The sequence below is a fragment of the Ursus maritimus genome, unplaced genomic scaffold (genome assembly GCF_017311325.1).
Source record: "Ursus maritimus isolate PB19 unplaced genomic scaffold, ASM1731132v1 scaffold_15, whole genome shotgun sequence".
In the NCBI taxonomy this organism is placed as follows: domain Eukaryota; kingdom Metazoa; phylum Chordata; class Mammalia; order Carnivora; family Ursidae; genus Ursus; species Ursus maritimus.
In genome coordinates, this window is record NW_024423897.1 from 35,116,284 (window position 1) to 35,138,629 (window position 22,346).

Consider the following 22,346-nt stretch of genomic DNA (forward strand, 5'->3'; position numbering starts at 1 on the left):
ACTTGAACTTATTAGCATATTTTCCAGTTTCTTTGCCTTCAGTTGCTTCTTTTTAAAAAATTTGTAACTCAAATAATGTATATATGTGAGCCATAAATGTATAAAACCAAAACACAAGTTTCATGAAGTAATATTTACCCTTATTGCCTGAGATGCACTCTGGCAAAGTTTCCTATTCTCTGGTATTGTTGCTCTTTGCATCTGCTTTCTTGAGGGTTGCTTCCTTCTTCCTTCCTTTACTCTCCCGGCTAGAGCATGTGAGTGGTGAATTCTCCTAGTCTTTGAAAATATCTTTAATTTTATTACAGTTCATGAGTAATGGCTTACAGATGGGGACAGAATTATAAGTTGATGCTCATTTTCCCTCAGCATTTTAAGGATAATATTCCATTACTTACTGACATCTCTAATTGCCAAGTTTACACTACCTATGTGCTGTTTGTCCAGTTACTGTTCTTTTATCTCTGATTGCTTTTAAAGTTTTCTCTATTTTTAGTTTATTTTATATTTTTGATACAAGTGTGTCTCAGTGTATGTATTTTTAAATTTATGTATTTATTTTTTAAGAGTTTTTTTTTTTTTACTTTGGTTGGGGAGGGGCAGAAGAAAAGGGAGACAGAGAATCCCCATGTGGGTCTCAATCTAACAACCCTGAGATCATGACCTGAGCTGAAATCAAGAGTCGGACACTCACCCAGGTGTCCTCAGTGTATATATTTTAAAAATTTATTCTAAATGAGAGTAGGAATGATTATTTAATTTGCAGGTTTACTGTTGGTTATTTTTCATGCATTTTCTTTTGGAGTATTGCTTCCTCCGCATTCTTCCTGTTCTGTTTTCTAAAATTCCTATTAGAGCTATCTATGTTGGACCGTCTCACTTTATTCCCTTTCTCTTAACTATTAATTGCCACCTTTTTATCTCTCAATGATGTACTTAGAGTGATGTACTCAGATCTGTCTTTTAGTTTACTAATTTTCTCTTCTACTATATCTTTGCTATGGGATTTAATTTTTTTTACTATATTCTTAATGTCTAGAAGTTTTATTTCTTTTTCAAATCTGTTTGCTGGATGTACTGTCCTGTTCTTTTATTATGGTTTCTATGTCTTCTTTTATCTATTTAATGATTTTAGTAATATTTTATGCCCTTTCAGATTGTTTTACTTCATGTGTGTATATTCTCAATTGTCAGATCTGCATACTGCTCTCTTTTATGGTGGTTTCTTTGTGCAATTTGTAATTTTTTTTTTTAGCATGAACTTATCTTTAGGGGAGTTCTGGGTTGTATATGTTTGTCTTTGAAGTGGTTTTGTATTTGCTTCTTGGGATCTACTCAAGTAGGACAATTTGGGGGACAAGTTTTTATATACATTTCTTGGCTTGTAGTTGCTGTAGTACACGATAGTGTAAGTTCAGATCCTATACCTGTTTGCGGTACGACAGAGGTTTTGATTTCTCAGAGTTGTATTATTTTTCTCCTATCCGCTATTCAAGCAGATAGAAAACTTCTTTGCTGCTTCTCCAGGGTTTTTCTTATCCTCATTTTATGGACAGAGCTATCCTTCAATGCTCTAGGCCATATGAAGGTAGCTCAGTTCTCTCCACTGCAGATGGCAGAAACCACATCTTTCTAGGGCGTCCGGGTGGCACAGTCGTTAAGCGTCTGCCTTCGGCTCAGGGCGTTATCCCGGTGTTATGGGATCGAGCCCCACATCAGGCTCCTCCGCTATGAGCCTGCTTCTTCCTCTCCCACTCCCCCTGCTTGTGTTCCCTCTCTCGCTGGCTGTCTCTCTCTCTGTCAAATAAATAAATAAAATCTTAAAAAAAAAAAAAAAAAAGAAACCACATCTTTCTGTATGGACCATCCCAGCATCATTGCCCATATATTGCCCACCTTTGATTTCTTTTTCTTTTCTGGCACTGGGAGATTTCTTTATTTACAGGGCTTGGTTGCATATTAATCTATTTTTTTTAATTTAGCATGTCTTCTGTGTTTTTATAACAGGGTATGAACCTGTCTATTTTAGCTCAGTCTGCCATGTTTCCTGAAACTGATAATAAATTTAATAGTTTTTTTTTTCTTTTTACTATGATGGAGATTAAATTTTAAATATCATATTAGATTATTTCATTATACAGTAGGAAGTTATCAAAATAATATGTTGTAAACTTCTGATATATCTGTTGCCATGTGCAAGTGTTAACTAAGTGTTATATTTTTTTTTCCCATGTGCTTTTTTTCCTCTACTGTTTTACTTTGGATTAGTACATTTCCTGACTCACATGAATAAGGAGGCTCAAAGGGACAAAGAGGAGACTTCAGAAGCTGAATTTTCAGTAACAGAAACTCATTCTAGTCAGAAAACCTGTGTGTTTCCTTCTGCTGATTCGGCTCTCAGCCTTTCCAGTGACTGGAATACAACTTCTCCTGGTATTCTTCACATTTTTCATTTACACTCTTGTTTTCCAGTTTACTGTTACTGAAGAGTATTTTATTGGGAACACATTTGTGAAGGATTTGTGAAGGCATTTTGCAATACTTGTAAATTTCAGGGGTGGGAAGTTAAAAATTGTGCCATTTACTTGAAGAACTGTGTTGTCTTGTCATCTTCCTAAGATCTATTGCAAGCATGTATCATATTCTCTAATAAGATATATGATTAGATCTCTCCAAGTTATTTTGCTAACTTATTAGTGTTAAATATATAGCAACTGGACTATCTGGTTTTTACAAAACTTGAGAAATTCAGACTGCCAATATTGAGAACCTGGAGTTTTAATTATGAAAACAAAACAACAGTCCCAGAGACTGCTGCGTCCCAGATAATGCTGCTTTACATGCACTGAGCCCGGTGGGAGCCTAACCTGAAAAGTGGATGCAGTTATTGTCCCCATTGTACAGTTGAGAATATTGAGACTTAGAAAAGTTTAGTGCCACTTTTCATTCTATTTCATTTGGAGCTGACAATAAAAATGCTCTTTTTAGTCCTAACGAATACATTTTGTCATGTGAATAATAGGTCATACTAAATATAGCACTTGGGCTACTGATAGTGGCTTTGAAATATTTTTTTTCTTTCAGCTATCGATGGTCAAAAATGATGAATTTACTAAGTGTTTATAGTATGTTTTATTATTAAAGTGGCATAAGCAGTAAAAAATTCTATTTTTAAATGGTATAGTGGTTATTAGAAGAAAAACTTTTAAGCTGGCTTTAAGTCTTATAATTTTTTTCTCTAAGTTCTTCCTAAATTTCATTTGTATTTTGGTGTCATCCTATGGGGCTGATCATTTCCACTTCACAGAGCTGTGAAGATTGAGTGTTGTATGTAAAGCACCTAACTGAGAACCTGTTTGATTCTCGTAGGTCCTCAGTCATCCGTAGCTTTCGTCTGGACTCTAACAGGGGAGAGTTGACAGATGAGGTTATAGAGGGTGTAGAGGGTTCTGACTGTATCTGAGAAGTGTACACTCCAGTTACTATCAGGGAATCACTGGAGAATTCTGAGCAGAGAAGTGGAATGAGGAGGTTTTGGAGAAGACTAGAATGGAGGCCTAGCTGGTTTAGTGAGCTGTTGGATTCATCCGACTGTGCAATAATAAGGGCCTGGGCAGTGTTGTGGGAAAGCAGGAGACATTCTGAAGGCAACTGGCGTTACTCACTGATTAAGTGGATAAAAGAGGAGGAGAAGGAGAAACTAAATGGCTATTTTGTGTTGTCAGACTATAGGAGCAAGGATATCCTAGCTCTGATGTCAGACTCTAGAGTACCTTAAGACCAAATGCAGCAGTGTAAGGTGATGTTGGGGTTTATAAATGGCCATATTTAGGACCCAGTTTTTGACAACAAGTGGAACTTGATGAGAGGTTTATGCTTGAAAAACAGATGTAAGAGCCTTTTACCTAGTTATATAGTCAAGACTTAGTGCATCTGTTTTCAGGAAGGAACATGGAAAAAGGGACAATGCCAAAGAGCAGCCTGTGAAATGACACCCTTGAGAGAGTACTGGGGGCCTCCCCCTGAGGGAGATGGGCAAGCAGACTCTGGTGAGGGGCTTTCAAGAGAAAGTGAGCGGCTCACAGTTGCACAAGCTACCAGAATGTCAAGAATAAAGATAGAATTTGTTAAGGACTTTGGGGACTTTCAGGTAATATCCAGACTAGAAGGCTGTTTGGGGACAAAGACAGGCTCAAAAAGCTGTACATATAGACCACTTAATAATTCTGATGGTAAAAGAAAGTAGAAAAATAAGAGAAATGAAATCAAACATCATTTCTAGATGGGGATAAAGACAAACTCTTTAATGGTTAAAGTAAGAAGAAAACAAAGGAGTAGGAAAAGTGAGATTGAAAGTATTCATTCAGGATTGTAATAGCTTCTTAAGTTAGGATGCAAGACAAGAAAGGAAAAATGTGAATAAATGTCATAACACATATAAAGATGGATAATTAAAATGTTTTTCTATAGTGTTCAATGTCTAATGTAAATTAAGGAAATCAAATTATTAGTTTTTAGTGTGCAGAATTTAGATAGTTAATGGGTGTTTCCTTTTCCAAAGTTGGCATCTTAGAAAGATAGTCACTCCCCTACTTCCAGTGCTCAAAGCCAGCTCAGATTTCCTCTTTTGAAATTGACTTCCATTTCTTAGCACATTCTTGTGAGTGTTCTTAACAGTGGCAAATAATTTATTTACTGAAGATGGATTTGATTTTCAGTAACAGCCACAAGATTTCCAGAGGCATTTCTGATAAGTGGAGTAGATAATAAGGCTGAGTGTCACTGTTTGGATTAAAAAAAAAAAAGAAGAATTGTGATTTTAAAGGAATAAACTTGATTTTTGTGCTCAGTAAATTGTGAAGGCAGTCCCAAAGGAAGAGTTTCAAAAATGGTTTGAAAATGAAGTAAGGATCAAATCTTCCTGAGTAACTACTGTTAAAGGTATTTATTTGGATATAATACTTTTCTGTCCTTTGATAAAAGGAATCAGAAAAGAAATTTCATTTCTCAGTAGTCAGACCTTTTATATCTGATTACTCTATACCTACATCATTACCATTTTTTTTTCTTTTAGTCATTGAGGCTTTTCTTAATAGTTAAATTTAAGGGGTGCCTGGCTGGCTCGATCGGTAGGTCATGCGACTCTTGATCTCATGGTTGTGGGTTCGAGCTCCACGTTGAGTGTGGAGGTTACTTAAAAATAAAAAATATCTTTAAAAAAAAGAGTTAAATTTAATTAATTGCTGTTAAAACCTCACAAATGCCCTAACTCTGAGAACAAAGATAATGTAAAATCCTTGATTTGAGGATTAATAAATTAAACAAAACGACATGTGCTTAGGAAAGCAAAGTTAATATTAAAAACACGTGGATGAGTAAGTGTTGGGGCAGGGTGGATTTGTCTAAGAAAATCTTAACAAGGAAATGTTCTTGAAAAGAGATGTCAGAACACTTTCCTCCTTAATAACTCAATTCTGAGTATTAAACATATCAAAAATTGAGTAAATTAGGTGTTTTGCTTTAAAGACATATAGTTAATATTGGACAAGGTTTAAAAATTATTCGTTGGGTCCTGTTCTTCCAAGTAATGGGTTCTTGGAATTAAATTAGATATTTTCCCAAATGTATTACTTTTAGATCATCAGATCATTTTTGTTTTTGTTTTTTGTTGTTGTTTTAGTAAATTGCACTTCAGTATTTTAATCTGTGTACTAAGCAAAGAAGGACTGTACTTCCTAAAGTATTCAGAGTACTCTGGATAGAAGAGTAATAATCTGAAAATGCAGAGTATTCACTACCAAATAGCATATTTAAGAGGAGGATAAATAGGTTACATATATGTGTGTGTGTGTGTGTGTGTGTGTGTGTGTGTATTTTTAAACCTATTTGGAGGTTTAAAAATATTTATTTTTATTTATTTTTTAAGATTTTATTTGTGAGAGAGAGAGAGCACAAGCAGGGGGAGCGGCAGGCAGAGAGAGAACAGGCTCCTCACTGAGCAAGGATCCTGATGTGGGATTCGATCCCAAGACCCTGGGATCATGACCCAAGCTGAAGGCAGATGCTTAACCAACTGAGCCACCCAGGCACCCCTAAAAATATTTTAATTTCTGATTGTATAATTTCTAAATCAGGTTAATAAATGAGAGTAGAAAAAAATTACTGACCCCAAATTTTTATTAATAATGTTTCTTTTCTTTTAAGGTGTGAATAACAGTGATGAGTTATTTGAGAGGTAACTATCTTAAGAATTAATTCACAGGTTTACTTAAGGTTGGGTATAAACTGTGTGTTTTGGAAATTTTGTTGTTCATGTGTATGTGAGCTCTATACTACAGATTTTTTCATGGATGCAAAGGAATATAATTCTCATTGGGAACTGAGTGTTTTAAGAAGCTGAGGATTGCTTTCTTATATCTTTTACTGTTTTAGCATAGGTAACTAGAATGCAGTAGACTGAGTCTACTGCATCTTTTATTGCGTGTGAATTCAGCAGGCAGGACAGGTAGAGGTTATCTCCTGAGCCTTATATTCACTTTTTTTTTTTAAAGATTTTATTTATTTATTTATTTGACAGAGAGAGACAGCCAGCGAGAGAGGGAACACAAGCAGGGGGAGTGGGAGAGGAAGAAGCAGGCTCCCAGCAGAGGAGCCTGAGGTGGGGCTCGATCCCAGAACGCCGGGATCACGCCCTGAGCCGAAGGCAGACGCTTAACGACTGAGCCATCCAGGCGCCCCAGTATTCACTTTTTTAAGAGCATGTAAGAAGTCATCAATTACTGATGATTAGACTTCTGCGCTGAGGATTACTGGAAAATAGAAGGAACATTAGATCTGTGTTTATTATTTTTGTGTTCATTTATGCTCTTAGAGGACATAGCTTTACACGTTCATTTTTTAAACTTTATATGTTAATTTTTGCTTAATGTAATTAAATTGTAGATACTGACTTATATTTCTCAAATTGCATTTGAAAATGAAGCATTTCAGTAGATCCACTCCAGATGACTGGATTAACTGATGTTGCAGACATTATTGAGGACCTTATAACAAAAGATGGAGTTTCCAGTGAGGAGCTCGGTTTAACAGAACAACAAGCTAAGAATATCTCCAGGTAATCTTTGAATAATTGATTTTTAACCCATTTAAAATGTTTATGGTTCAAGAATATTCAAAATTGGCTATATTTTAATGTGATTTTTATGGAACAAATACAAAACTTAGGTTTTTTTCTTCTTAAATACTTTTTGTGATGTTTATGTGTCACTTGTCCCCTTCCCCAACAGTAGAGAGACTGGTGTATTTCATATAGCAGCACATCTGTATCCTGGGAGTTTTCCCGAGGTCTCATTACTTTATCTTATTTTTGTTGTCCTTTATCTTTTATTTATTTATTTTGAGATTTTTAAAAATTTCAGTATAGTTAACATAAAGTGTTGTATTAGTTTCAGGAGTACAAAATAGTGATTCAACAGTTCTATACTTTACTCGGCGCTCATCAAGACAAATGCACTCCTAATCCCCTTCACCTGTTTTACCCACCCCTCACCCACCTCCCCTCTGATAACCATTTGTTTGTTCTCTATAGTTAAGAGTCTGTTTTTTTGGTTTTTCTCTTTTCTTTTTTGTTCATTTGTTTCGTTGTTTGTATGAGTGAAATCATATGGTATTTATTTGTCTTTCTCTGACTTATTTCGCTTAGCAGTATGCTCTCTAGCTCCATCCATGTTGTTGCAAATGGCAAGATTTCATTCATCTTTATGGCTGAGTAATATTCCATGGTATATGTACCCCACTTCTTTATCCATTCAACTATCAACGAACACCTGGGCTGCTTCCATAATTTGGCTATTGTAAATAATGCAGTAAACATTGGAGTGGATATATCCCTTCGAATTAGTGTTTTTGTATTCTTTAGGAAAACAACTAGTAATGGAATTACTGGATCATAGGGTAGTTTTATTTTTAACTTTTTGAGGAATCTTCATACTGTTTTCCAGAGTGGCTGCACCAGTCTGCATTCCCACCAACAGTGCACAAGGATTCCTTTTTCTCCACATCCTCACCAACACTTGTTTCTTGTTTTTTATTTTAGCCATTCCGACAGGTGTGAGGTGATATCTTATTGTGGCTTTGATTTGCATTTGCCTGATGATGAGTGACGTCGAGCACCTTTTCATGTGTCTCTTGGCCATCTGGATGTCTTCTTTGGAGAAATGTCTGTTCATGCCTTCTGCCCATTTTTTAATTGGATTATTTGGGGTTTTTTGGTGTTGAGTTGTGTAAGTTCTTTATATATTTTGGATACTAACCCTTTATTGGATATGTCATTTGCAAATATGTTTTCCCATTCAGTAGGTTGTCTTTTAGTTTTGTTGATTGTTTCCTTTGCTGTGCAGAAGCTTTGTATTTTGATGTAGTTCCAATAGTTTATTTTTGCTTTTGTTACCCTTGCCTCGGAAGACATGTAGAAAAATGTTGCTATAACCAGTGTCTGAGAAATTACTGCCTGTACTGTCTTCTAGAATTTTTATGGTTTCAGGTCTCCCATTTGGGTCCTTAATCCATTTTTAATTTATTTTTCTGTTGGGTGTAAGGAAGTGGTCCAGTTTCATTGTTTTGCATGTTGCTGTCCAGTTTTCCTAGCACCATTTGTTGAAGCAACCATCTTTTCCCATTGCATATTCTTTCCTGATTTGCCAATGATTAATTGACCATATAATAGTGTGTTTATTTCTGGGCTCTCTGTTCTGTTCTATTGAGCTATGTGGTTGTTTTTGTGCCAGTGCCATACTGTTTTGATTACTGCAGCGTTGTGGTATATCTTGAAATCTGGTATTGTGATACCTCCACCTTTGTACTTTTTCAAGATTGCTTTGGCTACTTGGAGTCTTTTGTGGTTCCATACACATTGTGGGGTTATTTCTGAAAAATGCTGTTGGTATTTTGATAGGGTTTGCACTAAATCTGTAGATTGCTTTGGGTAGTATGGACATTTTAACAATATTTGTTCTCCCAATCCGTGAACATGGAATATCTTTCCATTTGTTTGTGTCATCTTCAATTTCTTTCATCAGTGTTTTATAGTTTTCAGAATACAGGTCTTTCACCTCCTTGGTGAGATTTATTCCTAGGTATTTTATTATTTTTGGTGTAATTGTAAATGGGATTGTTTTATTAATTTCTTTTTCTGCTACTTCATTATTAGTGTATAGAAATATAATGAATTTCTGTATATTGATTTTGTGTTCTGCACCTTACTGAATTCAATTATTCTAGTTTTTTGGTGAGTCTTTAGGGTTTCCTATGTATAGTATTATGTCATCTGCAAATAATGAAAGTTTTATTTCTTCCTTACCAATTTGGATGCATTTTTTTCCCTTTTTCTTGTCTGATTGTGTGGCTAGGACTTCCAGTACTATGTTGACTGCAAATGGTGAGAGTAGACATCCTTGTCTTGTTCTGATCTTAGGGGAAAGCTGTCAAGTTTTTTGGTTTTTTTTTTTTTTTTTTTTTTTTACTATTGAGTATGACATTAACTGTGGGTTTTTCATATATGGCCTTTATTATGTTGAGGTATGTACCCTTTAAACCTACTTCATTGAAGGTTTTTGTCATGCATGGACGTTGTACTTTGTCAAATGCTTTTGGTGAATGATTTTTTTAATGTACTATTAATTTGGTTTGCTAATATTTTGTTGAGGATTTTTGCATCTGTGTTCATCAGAGATATTTGCCTGTAGTTCTCTCTCTTTTTTTAAAAAGATTTATTTATTATTTTAGAGAGAGAGCTTGGGGGGGAGGGAGGGAGAGAATGTCAAGCAGACTCCCCGCTAAGCATGGAGCCCAATGCAGAACTCATTCTCACAACCCCTGAGATCATGACCTGACCTGAAATCAAGAGTCAGATGTTTAACCAACTGAGCCACCCAGGTAGCCCAGTAGTTCGTTCGTTCGTTCTTTCTTTCTTTCTTTCTTTCCTTTTCTTTTCTTTTCTTTTCTTTTCTTTTCTTTTTTCTTTTTTCTTTTCTTTTCTTTTCTTTCTTTCTTGTGTCTTTATCTGGTTTTGGTATTGAGGTAATGCTGGCCTTGTAGAATTAATTTGGAAGCTTTCCTTCCTCTTCTATTTTTTGGAATAGTTTGGGAAGAATAGATATTAACTTTTCTGTGCATGTGTGGTAAAATTCATCTGTGAAGCTCTCTTGTCCTGGACTTGTTTGTTGTAAGTTCTTTGATTATGGATTCAGTTTCATGCTGGTGATCAGTCTGTTCAAATTTTCTATTTCTTCCTGGGGCGCCTGGGTGGCACAGCGGTTAAGCGTCTGCCTTCGGCTCAGGGCGTGATCCCAGCGTTATGGGATCGAGCCCCACATCAGGCTCCTCCGCTATGAGCCTGCTTCTTCCTCTCCCACTCCCCCTGCTTGTGTTCCCTCTCTCGCTGGCTGTCTCTATCTCTGTCAAATAAATAAATAAAATCTTTAAAAAAAAAAATTTCTATTTCTTCCTGCTTCAGTTTTGGGAGATTATATGTTTCTAGGAAGAATTCTTGTAGGTTGTCCAATTTGTTTAGCCCATTTATATTCAAAGTAATTATTGATAGGTATGTACTTATTACCATTTTGTTATTTGTGCTATGGTTGTGTTTGTGCTGCTTCTCTGTTCCTTTCTTCTCTTGCTGTCTTCTCTTTGGTTTGCTGGCTTTCTTTAATGATATACTTGGATTCCTTTCTCTTTATTTATTTTTAAAGATTTTATTTATTTATTTGACAGAGATAGAGACAGCCAGAGAGAGAGGGAACACAAGCAGGGGGAGTGGGAGAGGAAGAAGCAGGCTCATAGCAGAGGAGCCTGATGTGGGGCTCGATCCCGTAATGCCGGGATCACGCCCTGAGCCGAAGGCAGACGCTTAACCGCTGTGCCACCCAGGCGCCCCCTCTTTATTTTTTTGCATATCTATTATCGGTTTTTGATTTGTAGTTACCATTCAGTTTGTATATAACATCTTATGCATATAGCAGTCTATATTAAGTTGACGGGTGCTTAAGTTTGAACCCATTCTTTGCTCTTCTCCCCACCTCCCATGTTTTAGGTGTATAGTGTCATACTTTACATCCTTTTATTTCATGAGTTCCTTGACTGATTTTTATAGATATACTTATTTTTATTATTTTTGTTCCTTCTACTTTTCTTACTCCTACTTACGATTTTTCCTTTCCACTAGAAGAGTCCCCTTTGACATTTTTTATAGGGCTGGTTTAGTGGTCATGAATTCTTTTAACTTTCGTTTGTTTGGGAAACTTTTTCTCTCTCCCGTTCTGAACGATAGCCTTGCTGGATGAGTATTCTTGGCTGCAGGTTTTTTTCCTTTCAGTACTTTGAATATATCATTCCACTGCCTTCTGACCTGCCCAGTTTCTACTGAAAAATCAGCTGTTTGTGAGATTTTCCTTGTATGTAACTGTTTTCTTTTGCTGCTTTTTAAAATTCTCTCTTTAAAGGGGGGGTAATCAGAAGGGGGAATGAAACATGAGAGACTATGGACTATGAGAAACAAACTGAGGACTTCAGAGGGGAGGGGTGTGGGGGAATGGGATAGGCTGGTGATGGGTAGTAAGGAGGGCACGTATTGCATGGTGCACTGGGTGTTATACACAACTAATGAATCATCAAGCCTTACATCGGAAACCGGGGATGTACTGTATGGTGACTAACGTAATATAATAAAAAATCATTAAAAAATAAAATAAAATAAAATTCTCTATTACTATTTTTTTGCCATTTTAATTACTCTGTATCTTGGTGTGGACCTCCTTGGGTTGATTTTATTGGGGGATTTCTGTGCCTTCTGGATCTGAATTTCTGTTTCCCTCGCCAGATTCGGGAAATGTTCAGATATTATTTTCTTGAAGTAAATTTTCTGCTCCCTTTTCTCTGTCTTAGCCTTCTGGGATCTGTGTAATGCAAATGTTATTACACTTGCTGGTGTTGCTGAGGGCCTAAGACTATTTTTATTTTGTATTATATTTTTCTCTCAACTGTTCATCTTGATTGCTTTCCATTACTCTGTCCCCCAGGTTGTTGATCCATTTTTCTACTTCCTCTAGTCTCCTATTCATCGCATCTAGTATATTTTTAATTTCATTTATTGTATTATTCATCTCTGATTGGTTCTTTTGTTTTCCATCTCTTTGTTAAGGGTTGCACTGATGTCCTTCGCTTTTTTTTCAGTGAGCATCTTTATGACCATTATTGTAAGTTCTCTTTTGGTCATATTACTATGTCCATTTCACGTGGGTTTCTTTCTGTGATTCTGTCCTGTTCTTTCATTTGGGACATATTCCTCTGTGTCCTCATTTTGTCTAACTCTCTATAACTATATTTCTGTGCTAGGGAAGTCAGCTACATCTCCTGCTCTGGAATGTAGTGGCCTTCTGAAGAAGAGGTCTTGTAGTGCCCTGCAGTGCAGTTGCCCCGATTACCAGAACTGGCACTTCAGGGGTGTCTCCTCTGAGTGTTGCATGTGCCCTGATGTTGTGGCTGAGCCACTTTTTCCTTCAGTCCCGTTGTCTATAATGGCTTTCTTTGCCTGTTTTGGACAGGGTGTAGTCCCTGTGTTAGTGGGCCAGTCTAGGGTCACCTTGGGCTTGAGTTGAGTCAGACCAGGTGCTTGCCAGAGACGTAGTAGCACCAAAGTGCAGGGCACGTTCCCTGTGTTGTCTCCTGAGAAGCTTTTGTTGGTGGGTGGGGCCTGTAGTCAAACCAGATGTCTGCCTCTACCCCACCGCTGGGGCTGCAGTCTGATCGTTGTGTGTGGTTATCTCTCCCTGGGCCAGGAGTCACTTTGGAGTGGCGTTGGCTCCTGTTGGAGCTGCTCGTACATTGCCAGGCTTGTGACACAGTTTTGGATGGGCTCTGGCCAAAAGCATATGGGAGGGGGCGAGTCCACAGGAGAGTATTGAGGTGGGATGTGGGTGTTATCATGATTTGAGTGGGTTTGCTATTGGAGGAGAGTTGGAATCCTGACAGGAGGGGATGGGTCTGCAGGAAAACATGGGGGCGGGTGCATTGTTAGCAAGTTAGATAGAGTGTCAGTGTTGTGCTGATTCCTACAGGTGTCTCTGTGTCTAGGCTGGGGGGCAGGGGACAGAAATGGTGCCTGTCAGCTCTTTTGTTCTTGGAGAAGTCTTCCAAAGATCACTGCCCCTCTAGCACATGCTTTGAGATTAGTAAACAAGCCTCCCTCCCCCATGCCCCAGGCATTTTTCACACTGCTGCTTCTATGCTGTCTCTTATGCTCTCTCTTTAAGGGCAGGGACTCAGTTGCTCTCTCCATGCTCTCCCAGAGCTGAGACTGCCGATTTTTTAAGTTACACCTTTTAAGTCCTACTGATTATAAGAACGTGCAAAATTTAATCCCTGTGGTTTTCGAAGCCAAAAGTTATGGGGATTCATCTTTCCTATGTGGGCGTCTCAGTGTGAGGGTCTATTTCTCTCCCCTCACCATGCCCACAGCATCCCTCCCACCAGCAGACCGTCCCTATGGTTCCATTTAGCCCCTGTGTCTCCACCCCTCCTGCCCTCTTTGATATGGCGTCTTCTCTACACTTAGCTATGGATGGAGTTCGTTCTTCTAGTCTTTGATCATTTTCTGGGTTATTTACACTGATATCAATGTTATCTAGTCATATCCATGGGATGAGATGAGCTTAGGGTTCTCCTACTCTGCCGACTTCTCTGGAAGTTCTCATCACTTTAAGTGCAACATAAATTTAATCCTTTCTTTTTAGAAGTAATTAAAGATTTTTAAAAAGATTTTATTTATCCATTCACTTTTAGAGAGAGAGGGTGCGTGTGTCCACATGCATGCAAGTGGGGGGAGGGGTAGAGGGGGAGGGAGAGGGACAAGCAGACTCTGTGCTGAGTGTGGAGCCCGATGTGGGGCTTAATCCCACGACCCTGAGATCATGACCTGAGCCAAAATCAAGAGTCAGCCACTTAACCGACTGAGCCACCCAGGCACCCCAGCTAAAGACTTCATAGTACTTTGCCATAAATATTAATCCTTAGAATACATATTAAATAGCCTTTTCCTGGAATATTAGGTTAAAATGTTTTTCCTTGCAATGTGTCCTGATCCAAGAACTGGTTCCTGAGAGAATAAAGTCTGGCTTTCCTACTAGTGCTTCCTTGGGATACATCTACCTCTCGGCTTGTTTATATAAGACAGTCAACCTTATGAATGTTATGAATATTTCATCAATAATGTAAGTATCAAGATTTAGAATAAAAATATGGTTTGTACTCTTGAATGGAGAAAGAACTGTAAAAAGAGTGTGACGTAAGACCAAATTATATGAGTGTGCTATGGGAGCTTGTGGGGAGAGTCAGTCAAAGGCAGTAGCTTCACTAGTTATGGTGTTCGAGCTGTATTTCAAAGGACTAATAGAAATTTGTGTTGCTTACAAACAGTAGAAAGGGTATTCAAGGCAGCAAGAATATAAAATGCAAAGGAGTGATGATTAGATATGGGCTGAGAGTTAGATGTGACTAGAGTTCATGCCTCGGAAGGAGAGAGAGGATCTGGCTGGGTGCGCTGGCTGTAGATTGGGGGCCAAAGGCAACCATTCCTTATCTGCAAGCAATAAGGGGGTCAGCAAAGGGCTTTAAACTAGAAATGGGAACCAACTGGAGGTCTTACTTCAGTAGTCTAAAGATGAAGGGGCTGAGAATGGAGAGTGTAGGATAATAATCTTGAGTAAACCTGGAGGCCGTCAGGAGAGTATGAGAATAATTTTCTATTTGAATGACTGAGTTGATGGTGATTTCTTTGGCAAGATAGAGAATGTAGTTTCAGATATGTTATAAGGTGCCAGGAGAATATTCACTTAGTAATATTCATTGGCACATTAGTTTTAGGTCATCCCAGAAGCAAATGCCAAAATAAGATTTAGGTGAGCTGAGATTTATTTGGAGAAACACCTGTGAGGGAGAAAGGACAGGAGCCAGAGGACATGGGGACAGCTATCAGACTGCAGTCCCAATGTGGATCTGATCCTGTGTTAGGGGTCCCCAGGATCACTTTTGGTTCATTGATTGACAGGAGGACTTACAGAACTCAGAGAGTCATACTCAAGATTTAATTTATTACAAGAGGATTCAAAGCAAAACCAGCAAGGGAAATAGAGCACATGCAGTGAATTCTGAGGGAAACCAGGCACAGGTTCCTAAGAATCCTCTCCCAGTGCGGTCCCAACACGACACAATTCCTCCAGCAGCAGGTTGTGACAGCACATGTGAGATAATGTCCATCACGAAGGCTCATTTAGGGGCTCAGTGCCCAGAGTTTTTCTTGGGGGCTGGTTGAGTAGGCAGCCTCTTCCTGGCACATACCAAATCCAGATTTCCAGAAAGAAAAGCAGGTTTTCAGTATAAACCACATTGTTTGTACCAGTGACCTTCCATTTAGGGTGATGTTCTCCTCTCATGTTAGGTGATGAGTCTGCCCCAAATCCCTGTCTCACACCACCTGTTTCCTTGGACCATTTTCAGTCCTACTTGTGTCAGTTCACATCATCTGAGAAGCAGAAGCCAAGATGGGATTAGATGTGCAAGACATTTATTGGGAGAAAGGCCTGTGAGGGGGAAGGGGAGAAAACACAGAAGTGAGGGGGACCATCAGACCACAATGTCGGCGTGATCCCACCCTGTGAAGGAGAAAGGGAAGGGGGAGGGGAGAGGGCCGAGTAAGTGGAATGTCAGAGTGTGGTGTTCTAGGAAAGTTTCAGCTGGGTCAGTGGTGAGACATCCATCCACACTGCCCATCAGAGGAGTTCTGTGTCTTGCAGGAATGGGCCAGCCATAACATGCCCGCCATGCCCGGTCATCAGCTCAGGCCAGCCCATGCGAAGTATGGCGTGGGCATGAGTGTGAGGCTAGCTCCCCAAGGGCAGCTGTTTAGAAGTCATCTCTCTGGTATAAGTTTTGGAAGTGACTGAGGTAGTCCAGGAGTAGATGATTGGTGAAGAAGTCCAAAAGAGAACCTTTAAAGACATTAATATTGAAGTGAGCAGAGACGAAAGGAGCCAATGTAGGAGGCTGCACAGTGTTTTCAGAGTTAGAATAAGACCCATGTAAGAGAGAGTTTAACACAGAAAAGAGGAGCCAATTGTATTAAATGTTATGGAGAAGTCCAGTAGGATGAAGAGGCTGTTGGTGAGCTTTCTGAGATCATTTTCAGTGGATTTCAGGGAACAGGTTGGAGCAAGTTGATAAGAGACATGATGCGTACTAATTTTTGAGAATGGGAAAAACTTTTCCAAATAGGGACGCCTGGCTGGGCTCAGTTGGTGGCACAGGTGACTCTTGATCTCAGGATTGTGAGTTCAAGCCCCATGTTGGGTGAAGAAATTACTTTAAAAAAATCTTTAAGAAAAATCCCTTTCCAATAAACAGTATTTAGTTGTGATGCTACTTAGAGCCATAAAAAAATGTAAAATCAAGTGATGCCCTGCCTGCTAAATTTCTCAGAATTCAGCATTCTTCTGGTAGACGAACACAAAGAACTGAGAAGGAAAGAAGAGAAATTCAGGTGTGGATGAGAAGAAAACGCAAGGAACGAATGGCAGAGTACTTACACCAGCTGGCAGAGAAGAGAGGGCAAGAACATGACCCTTTCTGCCCGAGGAGCAATCCAGTAAGTGTGCAGTATCAGGGGCGATGGGATTAGCACCGAATATGTGCAGGTTTTCCCTGGCAAATATTCAAGAAAAGGATTAACGTAATTTGGATGCATTTTTTATTAGACAGAAGTGTCACCATTTTCTTTGTCAGAAAATGTGAATTACCTAACCAAACTATAGCAAGGTATTCTACAAACCATGCTCTGTTGAACTATCTTAGATCCTTCTTCTTCCGCAGGCTAATTATGGCTCCAGCCAACTTTAACCAAGTGAAGAGGTTGAGTGATTGGCAACCAGCTGGAGCTGTTCCTTAATTTCCAGTGAGAGTCAGTGGCAGCTGAACAACTGACTGTGTGTGTAGCGAAGCCATTTTAAAAATCAATTTTGCATCCAGGAGTTACCTACAAAAAACAGAGTGTGGTCCAGGCAGATACCAAGGGTGCAATGGTGTGTGTGCGTGCATGTCAGGTGCCCCCTAAACTGTCAGCATTTATTTCCTGAGCCCTGACTGGAAAGCACCACGGCTCGGTCAGAGGCAGTATTCTTCAGAAGGTGAAATAAAGCAGCGGTACTTTGATAATCACATTACCATGAAAATTACATTTGAATTATACTTACAGTTTTTTACTTGGTAATTTGAGATAAAATATAATAGTACTTAATTTTTTCCAGCATCATTAGGGAAACATATTCTATGAAAGTGAATTTTCCAGATAAGGCTGTTACATTTAAGCATCAAATGGTGCAAACGTAGGCGAACTATTATGTAAATTGCATACGTTACTGAACTTGTGTCTGGAGAAAGCATGTTGATGTTAATATACCTTTTTTTTTTAAGAGAGAGCGCATGCGTGCACGTGCAAACGCACACACACGTGCGCGCGTGCGCACACACACACAGGAGCTGGAGGGAGGGGCAGAGGGAGAGGGAAAGAAAATCTTAAATCAGTAAGATGTTGGGCATGGAGCCCGACATGGGGCTCCATCTCACGACCCTGAGATCATGACCTGAGCCCAAATCCAGAGTCAGACGCTAAACCAACTGAGCCGCCCAGGTGCCCCCATGTTAATTAATAGAACATTTTGTGGAGAGTGTTAAGGACCCGGTAATGACCTTCAAGGCTACTGAGGTACCTGACTAGAATCTTCAAGTGCATGTGTTTATGTGTGTGTTCCTCCGCCCCACGGGGGAGGGGGGTTCTGCTATAACCCTCTCTGTCAACCAAGCAAATACCCAAGATAGTTAGAATTCTGTCCAAATTTAGAACAAATGAACTCTGAGGGCACTGGGATTGCTTGGTTCATCAACTTTGTGACCTCTCCTTCACAACGCAAACGCCTGCTTATTTTTAGCTTCTATTTAGGTGAAGGTATGGGTTTAGTGAGGGGTTAATGTAATTAAAAATTTCATTTGAACTTATATCAGAAATTAATAAGATCTTTGTTACTGCTTCCGTGTAGAACCCACAGAGAGTGAATGCACTTGTGTGTGCACATTTTTATATACACAATTGTGTGTAAAAGGACTTCATTAGTAACTCAATAGTAATTCAATGTTCTGGAATAAGACACTTGCTAGTTTGCCTCATGGTGCCTAAGTTTTGAAGAGTTTACAAGTCACAGTGATCATACTACAGTAGGTTACTGGTAGACTTTTTAAAACGTCAAAATGATAGTTTTAAAGGTCTAACTCCTTTCTGCTTTATCAAGCACACTGTTAGATTAATCACAAGACTGAGTATGAAGTGTATGTCTTCATCCTTAAAATGTTCTTGTTTTCCATCTTAAATGCAGCTGACACTATATGTTAATTGAATTTAAATTAAAAAAGAAAAAAATAAATTCAGCTGATAAGTTCTCTCCTTTTGAGAAAATACATGAATTTAGCTACTAAAGTGGATTTTGCATTCCACTTTATATTAAACTAGATTTTAATTACGTGATGCTTCAACATTTTCATGTTTTGTGCTTGGGATAGAAAGCTTTGTCAAATATGACATTTTGCGCTGTTTCCTGAATAGCAAAAATATGTTTTAACCTATTAAAATTGATTCGTGAATTTTCATGTTTTCCATGGATCACAATGGCTTAATTATTTGAACTGAACATTAATGGACTAACCAGGTATTTCTCATGCAGTTTTATATGACTTCACGGGAAATCAGGCTGAGACAGAAGATGAAGAATGAAAAGGACAGGTGAGCTGGGTAGCTGTACCCCCAGCATCCTCTCCAGTTTGCGCACCTGAGGCGTCGACAATGCCTGAGAAACTCTAGTCTTCACAGTAGCCCCGTTTTGTCCATAAACAGAAAATTATGGGTGATAACTGCAAGGCAAATAGACTCCACTAGACTTTTTAGGAATTTGCTTTCAAATATCGTTTATTTCATTGAATTTTCATGACTTTTATTTCTGCTATTGCCCACCCTCTCCCAATCCAGATATGTATGTGCATTTTGAAAACACTCAAAAAGCCATAACTACAGGTGCCTTTACTAATTTCCACCTAATGGTTTTCAGAAATCTGAAATATGAATTTGCATTTGAAAAGCATTGAAAAAAACAAATGCTAGGTGATCTTTAAACATTATGTTCCCTCTAGAAATATGAACTGAAAATGACTTTTATTAAATGCTGTTTTATTCTTTGTCTGAAGATTGCTACTCTCTGACCACTATAGTCGGCGGATCTCACAAGCATACAGTCTGATGAATGAACTGTTATCTGAATCAGTACAATTACCAACAACTGCACAGAAAGTCTTGCCTAACAAACCCAGAACTGCTCAGATTTCCCGAGAGCAACACTCTCTTTCTCCAAGAAGGTAAGACAAAGTTTGGCATGTCATTTGGCAAGATTATGTCAGGCATGATAAGAAGAATTTAGTGCTCTCATCACCCAGGTTCAGTGTATTTGCATCTACCCTGCTCAGAAATATGAAAATCAAGTAAAGAAAAACATGGTCCCATAGCTATGAGGTCTTTATAAGTTTATACAATCACCAAGGAAAAAGATAAAAATGTCATTATATCTCTAAGATATGACAAAGCACTTCGGCATACCTACTACAATTTTGATATCTGTTCAATTCTGTTTCCTCCTTTTCTATAATCTGCCTCCTCACTGTTCTCCCTGTTTCTCCACTTGGCTCCACGCTTGCAGAAACAGTCCCCACCAGCTTATCACTTCTTCTCCACTGTCTCTTCCCAACACAAACCCACATGTAATCAGATCACTTGTGTGTGTATAATTTGTGGTCTACTCAAAATACCAGAGACTCCCTTGAATCTTTTCTAAAATAAAGCAGGGTATTAAATACATAAGCAACTGCCAAATACATAGACAATTTGAAATGGACAGATAACCAAAAACAATTTCTTTAAAAAAAAATGAAGTTTAAGGTGTGAGACACGAAGACTAATTTTTGAGAATTGTTATAACATGAAATCACTGAGGTACAGAATAAGCAATGTCAAGTGAATGTATTAATCTGAGCTAGAATTTGGGCCTTTTGCAATATAGTTCATTACTGATAAGAGAGTCTAAGAATATAATAATTATGTAATTTCTACTTTAGAGAGAATCAGTATGGTCACAATATTCCAATAAATCAACCTGGAAAATTCAGATATATATCCAGACCAAGTTACATCCGAAAGGGGAAAGCTCAAGGGCCTCCTTGGCCATGTGGTAAGACACTAAGCTTTTTTTTTAAGTTTAAATTTTGTATAATTTGGACCTCCTCGTCTCCGGAGTTGGTTGTCATTAGTAAAATGAAATCTTAGTGAAAAGCAGTTCTCATTTCAGCAGAATGCAAGTTGCAGGATTGATAAAGACTTACCTGCGCTGGGATTTTGTCTGTTCTATCGCTTTGAAATAGGAAGACCCCAGAAATCTTCTTAAACGAATGGCCTTTTTATAATAGAGTTTGGACGGTCAATATTTAGGTAAGACTTCTTTGGGAATCTGTTTCTTTTGCACGTCTGCCTAAAGAGGTAGGCATTTTTACAAATCAAGTTCTTATAGATGTTAGGATGTCAGACAGACACCAGGACATCACAGAAGAGGAGTACTAAGAGGCTCATATTGAACTATCATGTTGTTACCTTTCGAACATCCTTTTCCACATTTGAAGATATAATATCTGTTATTTATTGCTAGCCTTCCTTTAATTTTGCCATATTTGGGTTTTGATTACCAAAGTAAAATATTCTTATTTTGTGAAATGATTACACATTAAAAAATGTGTAATCATAGGGGTGCCTAGGTGGATCAGTCAGTTGAGTGGCTTTTTTTTTTAAGATTTAAAAAATTTATTTGAGAGAGAGAGAGAGAGCACTGAGGGAGAGTGAGAAGGAGAAGCAGACTCCCCGCTGAGCAGGGAGCCTGACGTGGGGCTTGATTCCAGGACCCTGGGATCATGACCTGAGCCATAGGCAGATGCCTAATGGACTGAGCCACCCAGGTGCATTTTCGGCTCAGGTCATGATCTCAGAGTCATGAGATGGAGCCTCATGTCAGGCTCCACACTCAGTGTGGTGTCTGCTTGGGGTTCTCCCTCTCTCTCTGCTCCTCCCCCTGCTCGCACTCTCTCTCTCTCAAAATAAAAAATCTTAAAAAAATGTATAATCGTAGTTAATATGTAGTATAAACACACACAGCTTTTAGCTGTGTAGTAAACTAATATGCCAGGTTCTGTTTAAGCTCTTTAATTACAACCCTGTGAGACATGTGCTATTATGTTCCCATTTTACAGATGAGAAAACCCAGGCAGAAAAAGTTGAAATAATTGCCTGAGATCAGACAGCTAGGAAGTAGCAGAGCTGGGATTTGAACCCAGTCTGGGTCTGGAGCCTACACACTTAGAACCTATGCTTCATTATGCTGCCTCAATTTACAAAATGGAAATTTCCATAAATTCCAGTCCTCTAAATAAAACTTAATTAGCTTTTGCTCTTGATTAACAAATTACAATAAGACAATAGTGCTCTTTTTAAACTAAAATTTCAAAATAGTAACCATGTTTTCTTTGTTTATTTTATACCTGATACATTTGCTAAAGGTAAATAAAAGAAATACCAAAAATTAGCAAGGATTTTAAACTTTAAACTTTCTTAATATCAGATGGAAAAGTCTTGGATTCTATGGAAATGTGCCTTTGTCTTGGATCTGTCCAGTGTTAGGCCTGGACAGTTACGTCGCACTCACCTGGGCTGAGGCCTCGGCCCTTCTTTGGTCAGCTCCCCCGCCCTTGCTGGACTGTCCTGGAAGAGGTGCTCCTGCACACTGGGACCCCCACCCCACGCAGACCAGTCCAGAGCTTGTTCCCTGCCTTCGAGGCACGCTCCCCTTCTCCCTTCTTAGCCTTCTTTCCCCATCTCTTCGGCCGGCTTGCTCTCCAGCCACGGGCTGTGCTGGGTGGCTCTTTCCTCAAAAGTCTCCCTTCCTTGAATGCCTCACCTCTGTGTCTGCCATCCCTCATCTTAATTCTTCAGTTCTTCTAAACCGAGGTCATGAATTTTAAATGGGGGCTAATACTTAACTTGCCTGGTGGTTCCGGTGGTTGTGAGTATCCACAACAACGGCCTCAGCTGCCATGGTTACCGTTTCTTTATTGTCGTCTGCCCCCGCCCCCATCATGCTGCAGCAGGTCTCATGTAGTCACTT

At 38.8% G+C, this 22,346-nt stretch overlaps 1 protein-coding gene across 1 annotated transcript in view; it reads left to right on the forward strand.

Annotated features, from left to right (window-relative positions):
- The window catches only part of CPLANE1 (ciliogenesis and planar polarity effector 1), a 130,693-nt gene that overhangs the window by 102,631 nt on the left and 5,716 nt on the right, over positions 1-22,346 (forward strand). Inside the window, exons 44-50 of the mRNA XM_040630494.1 lie at positions 2,269-2,433; positions 6,205-6,235; positions 6,983-7,114; positions 16,528-16,693; positions 18,819-18,877; positions 19,336-19,503; positions 20,257-20,369. Of these exons, the coding sequence (XP_040486428.1) occupies positions 2,269-2,433; positions 6,205-6,235; positions 6,983-7,114; positions 16,528-16,693; positions 18,819-18,877; positions 19,336-19,503; positions 20,257-20,369 (834 nt within the window). The remainder of the gene's footprint in view (positions 1-2,268; positions 2,434-6,204; positions 6,236-6,982; positions 7,115-16,527; positions 16,694-18,818; positions 18,878-19,335; positions 19,504-20,256; positions 20,370-22,346) is intronic.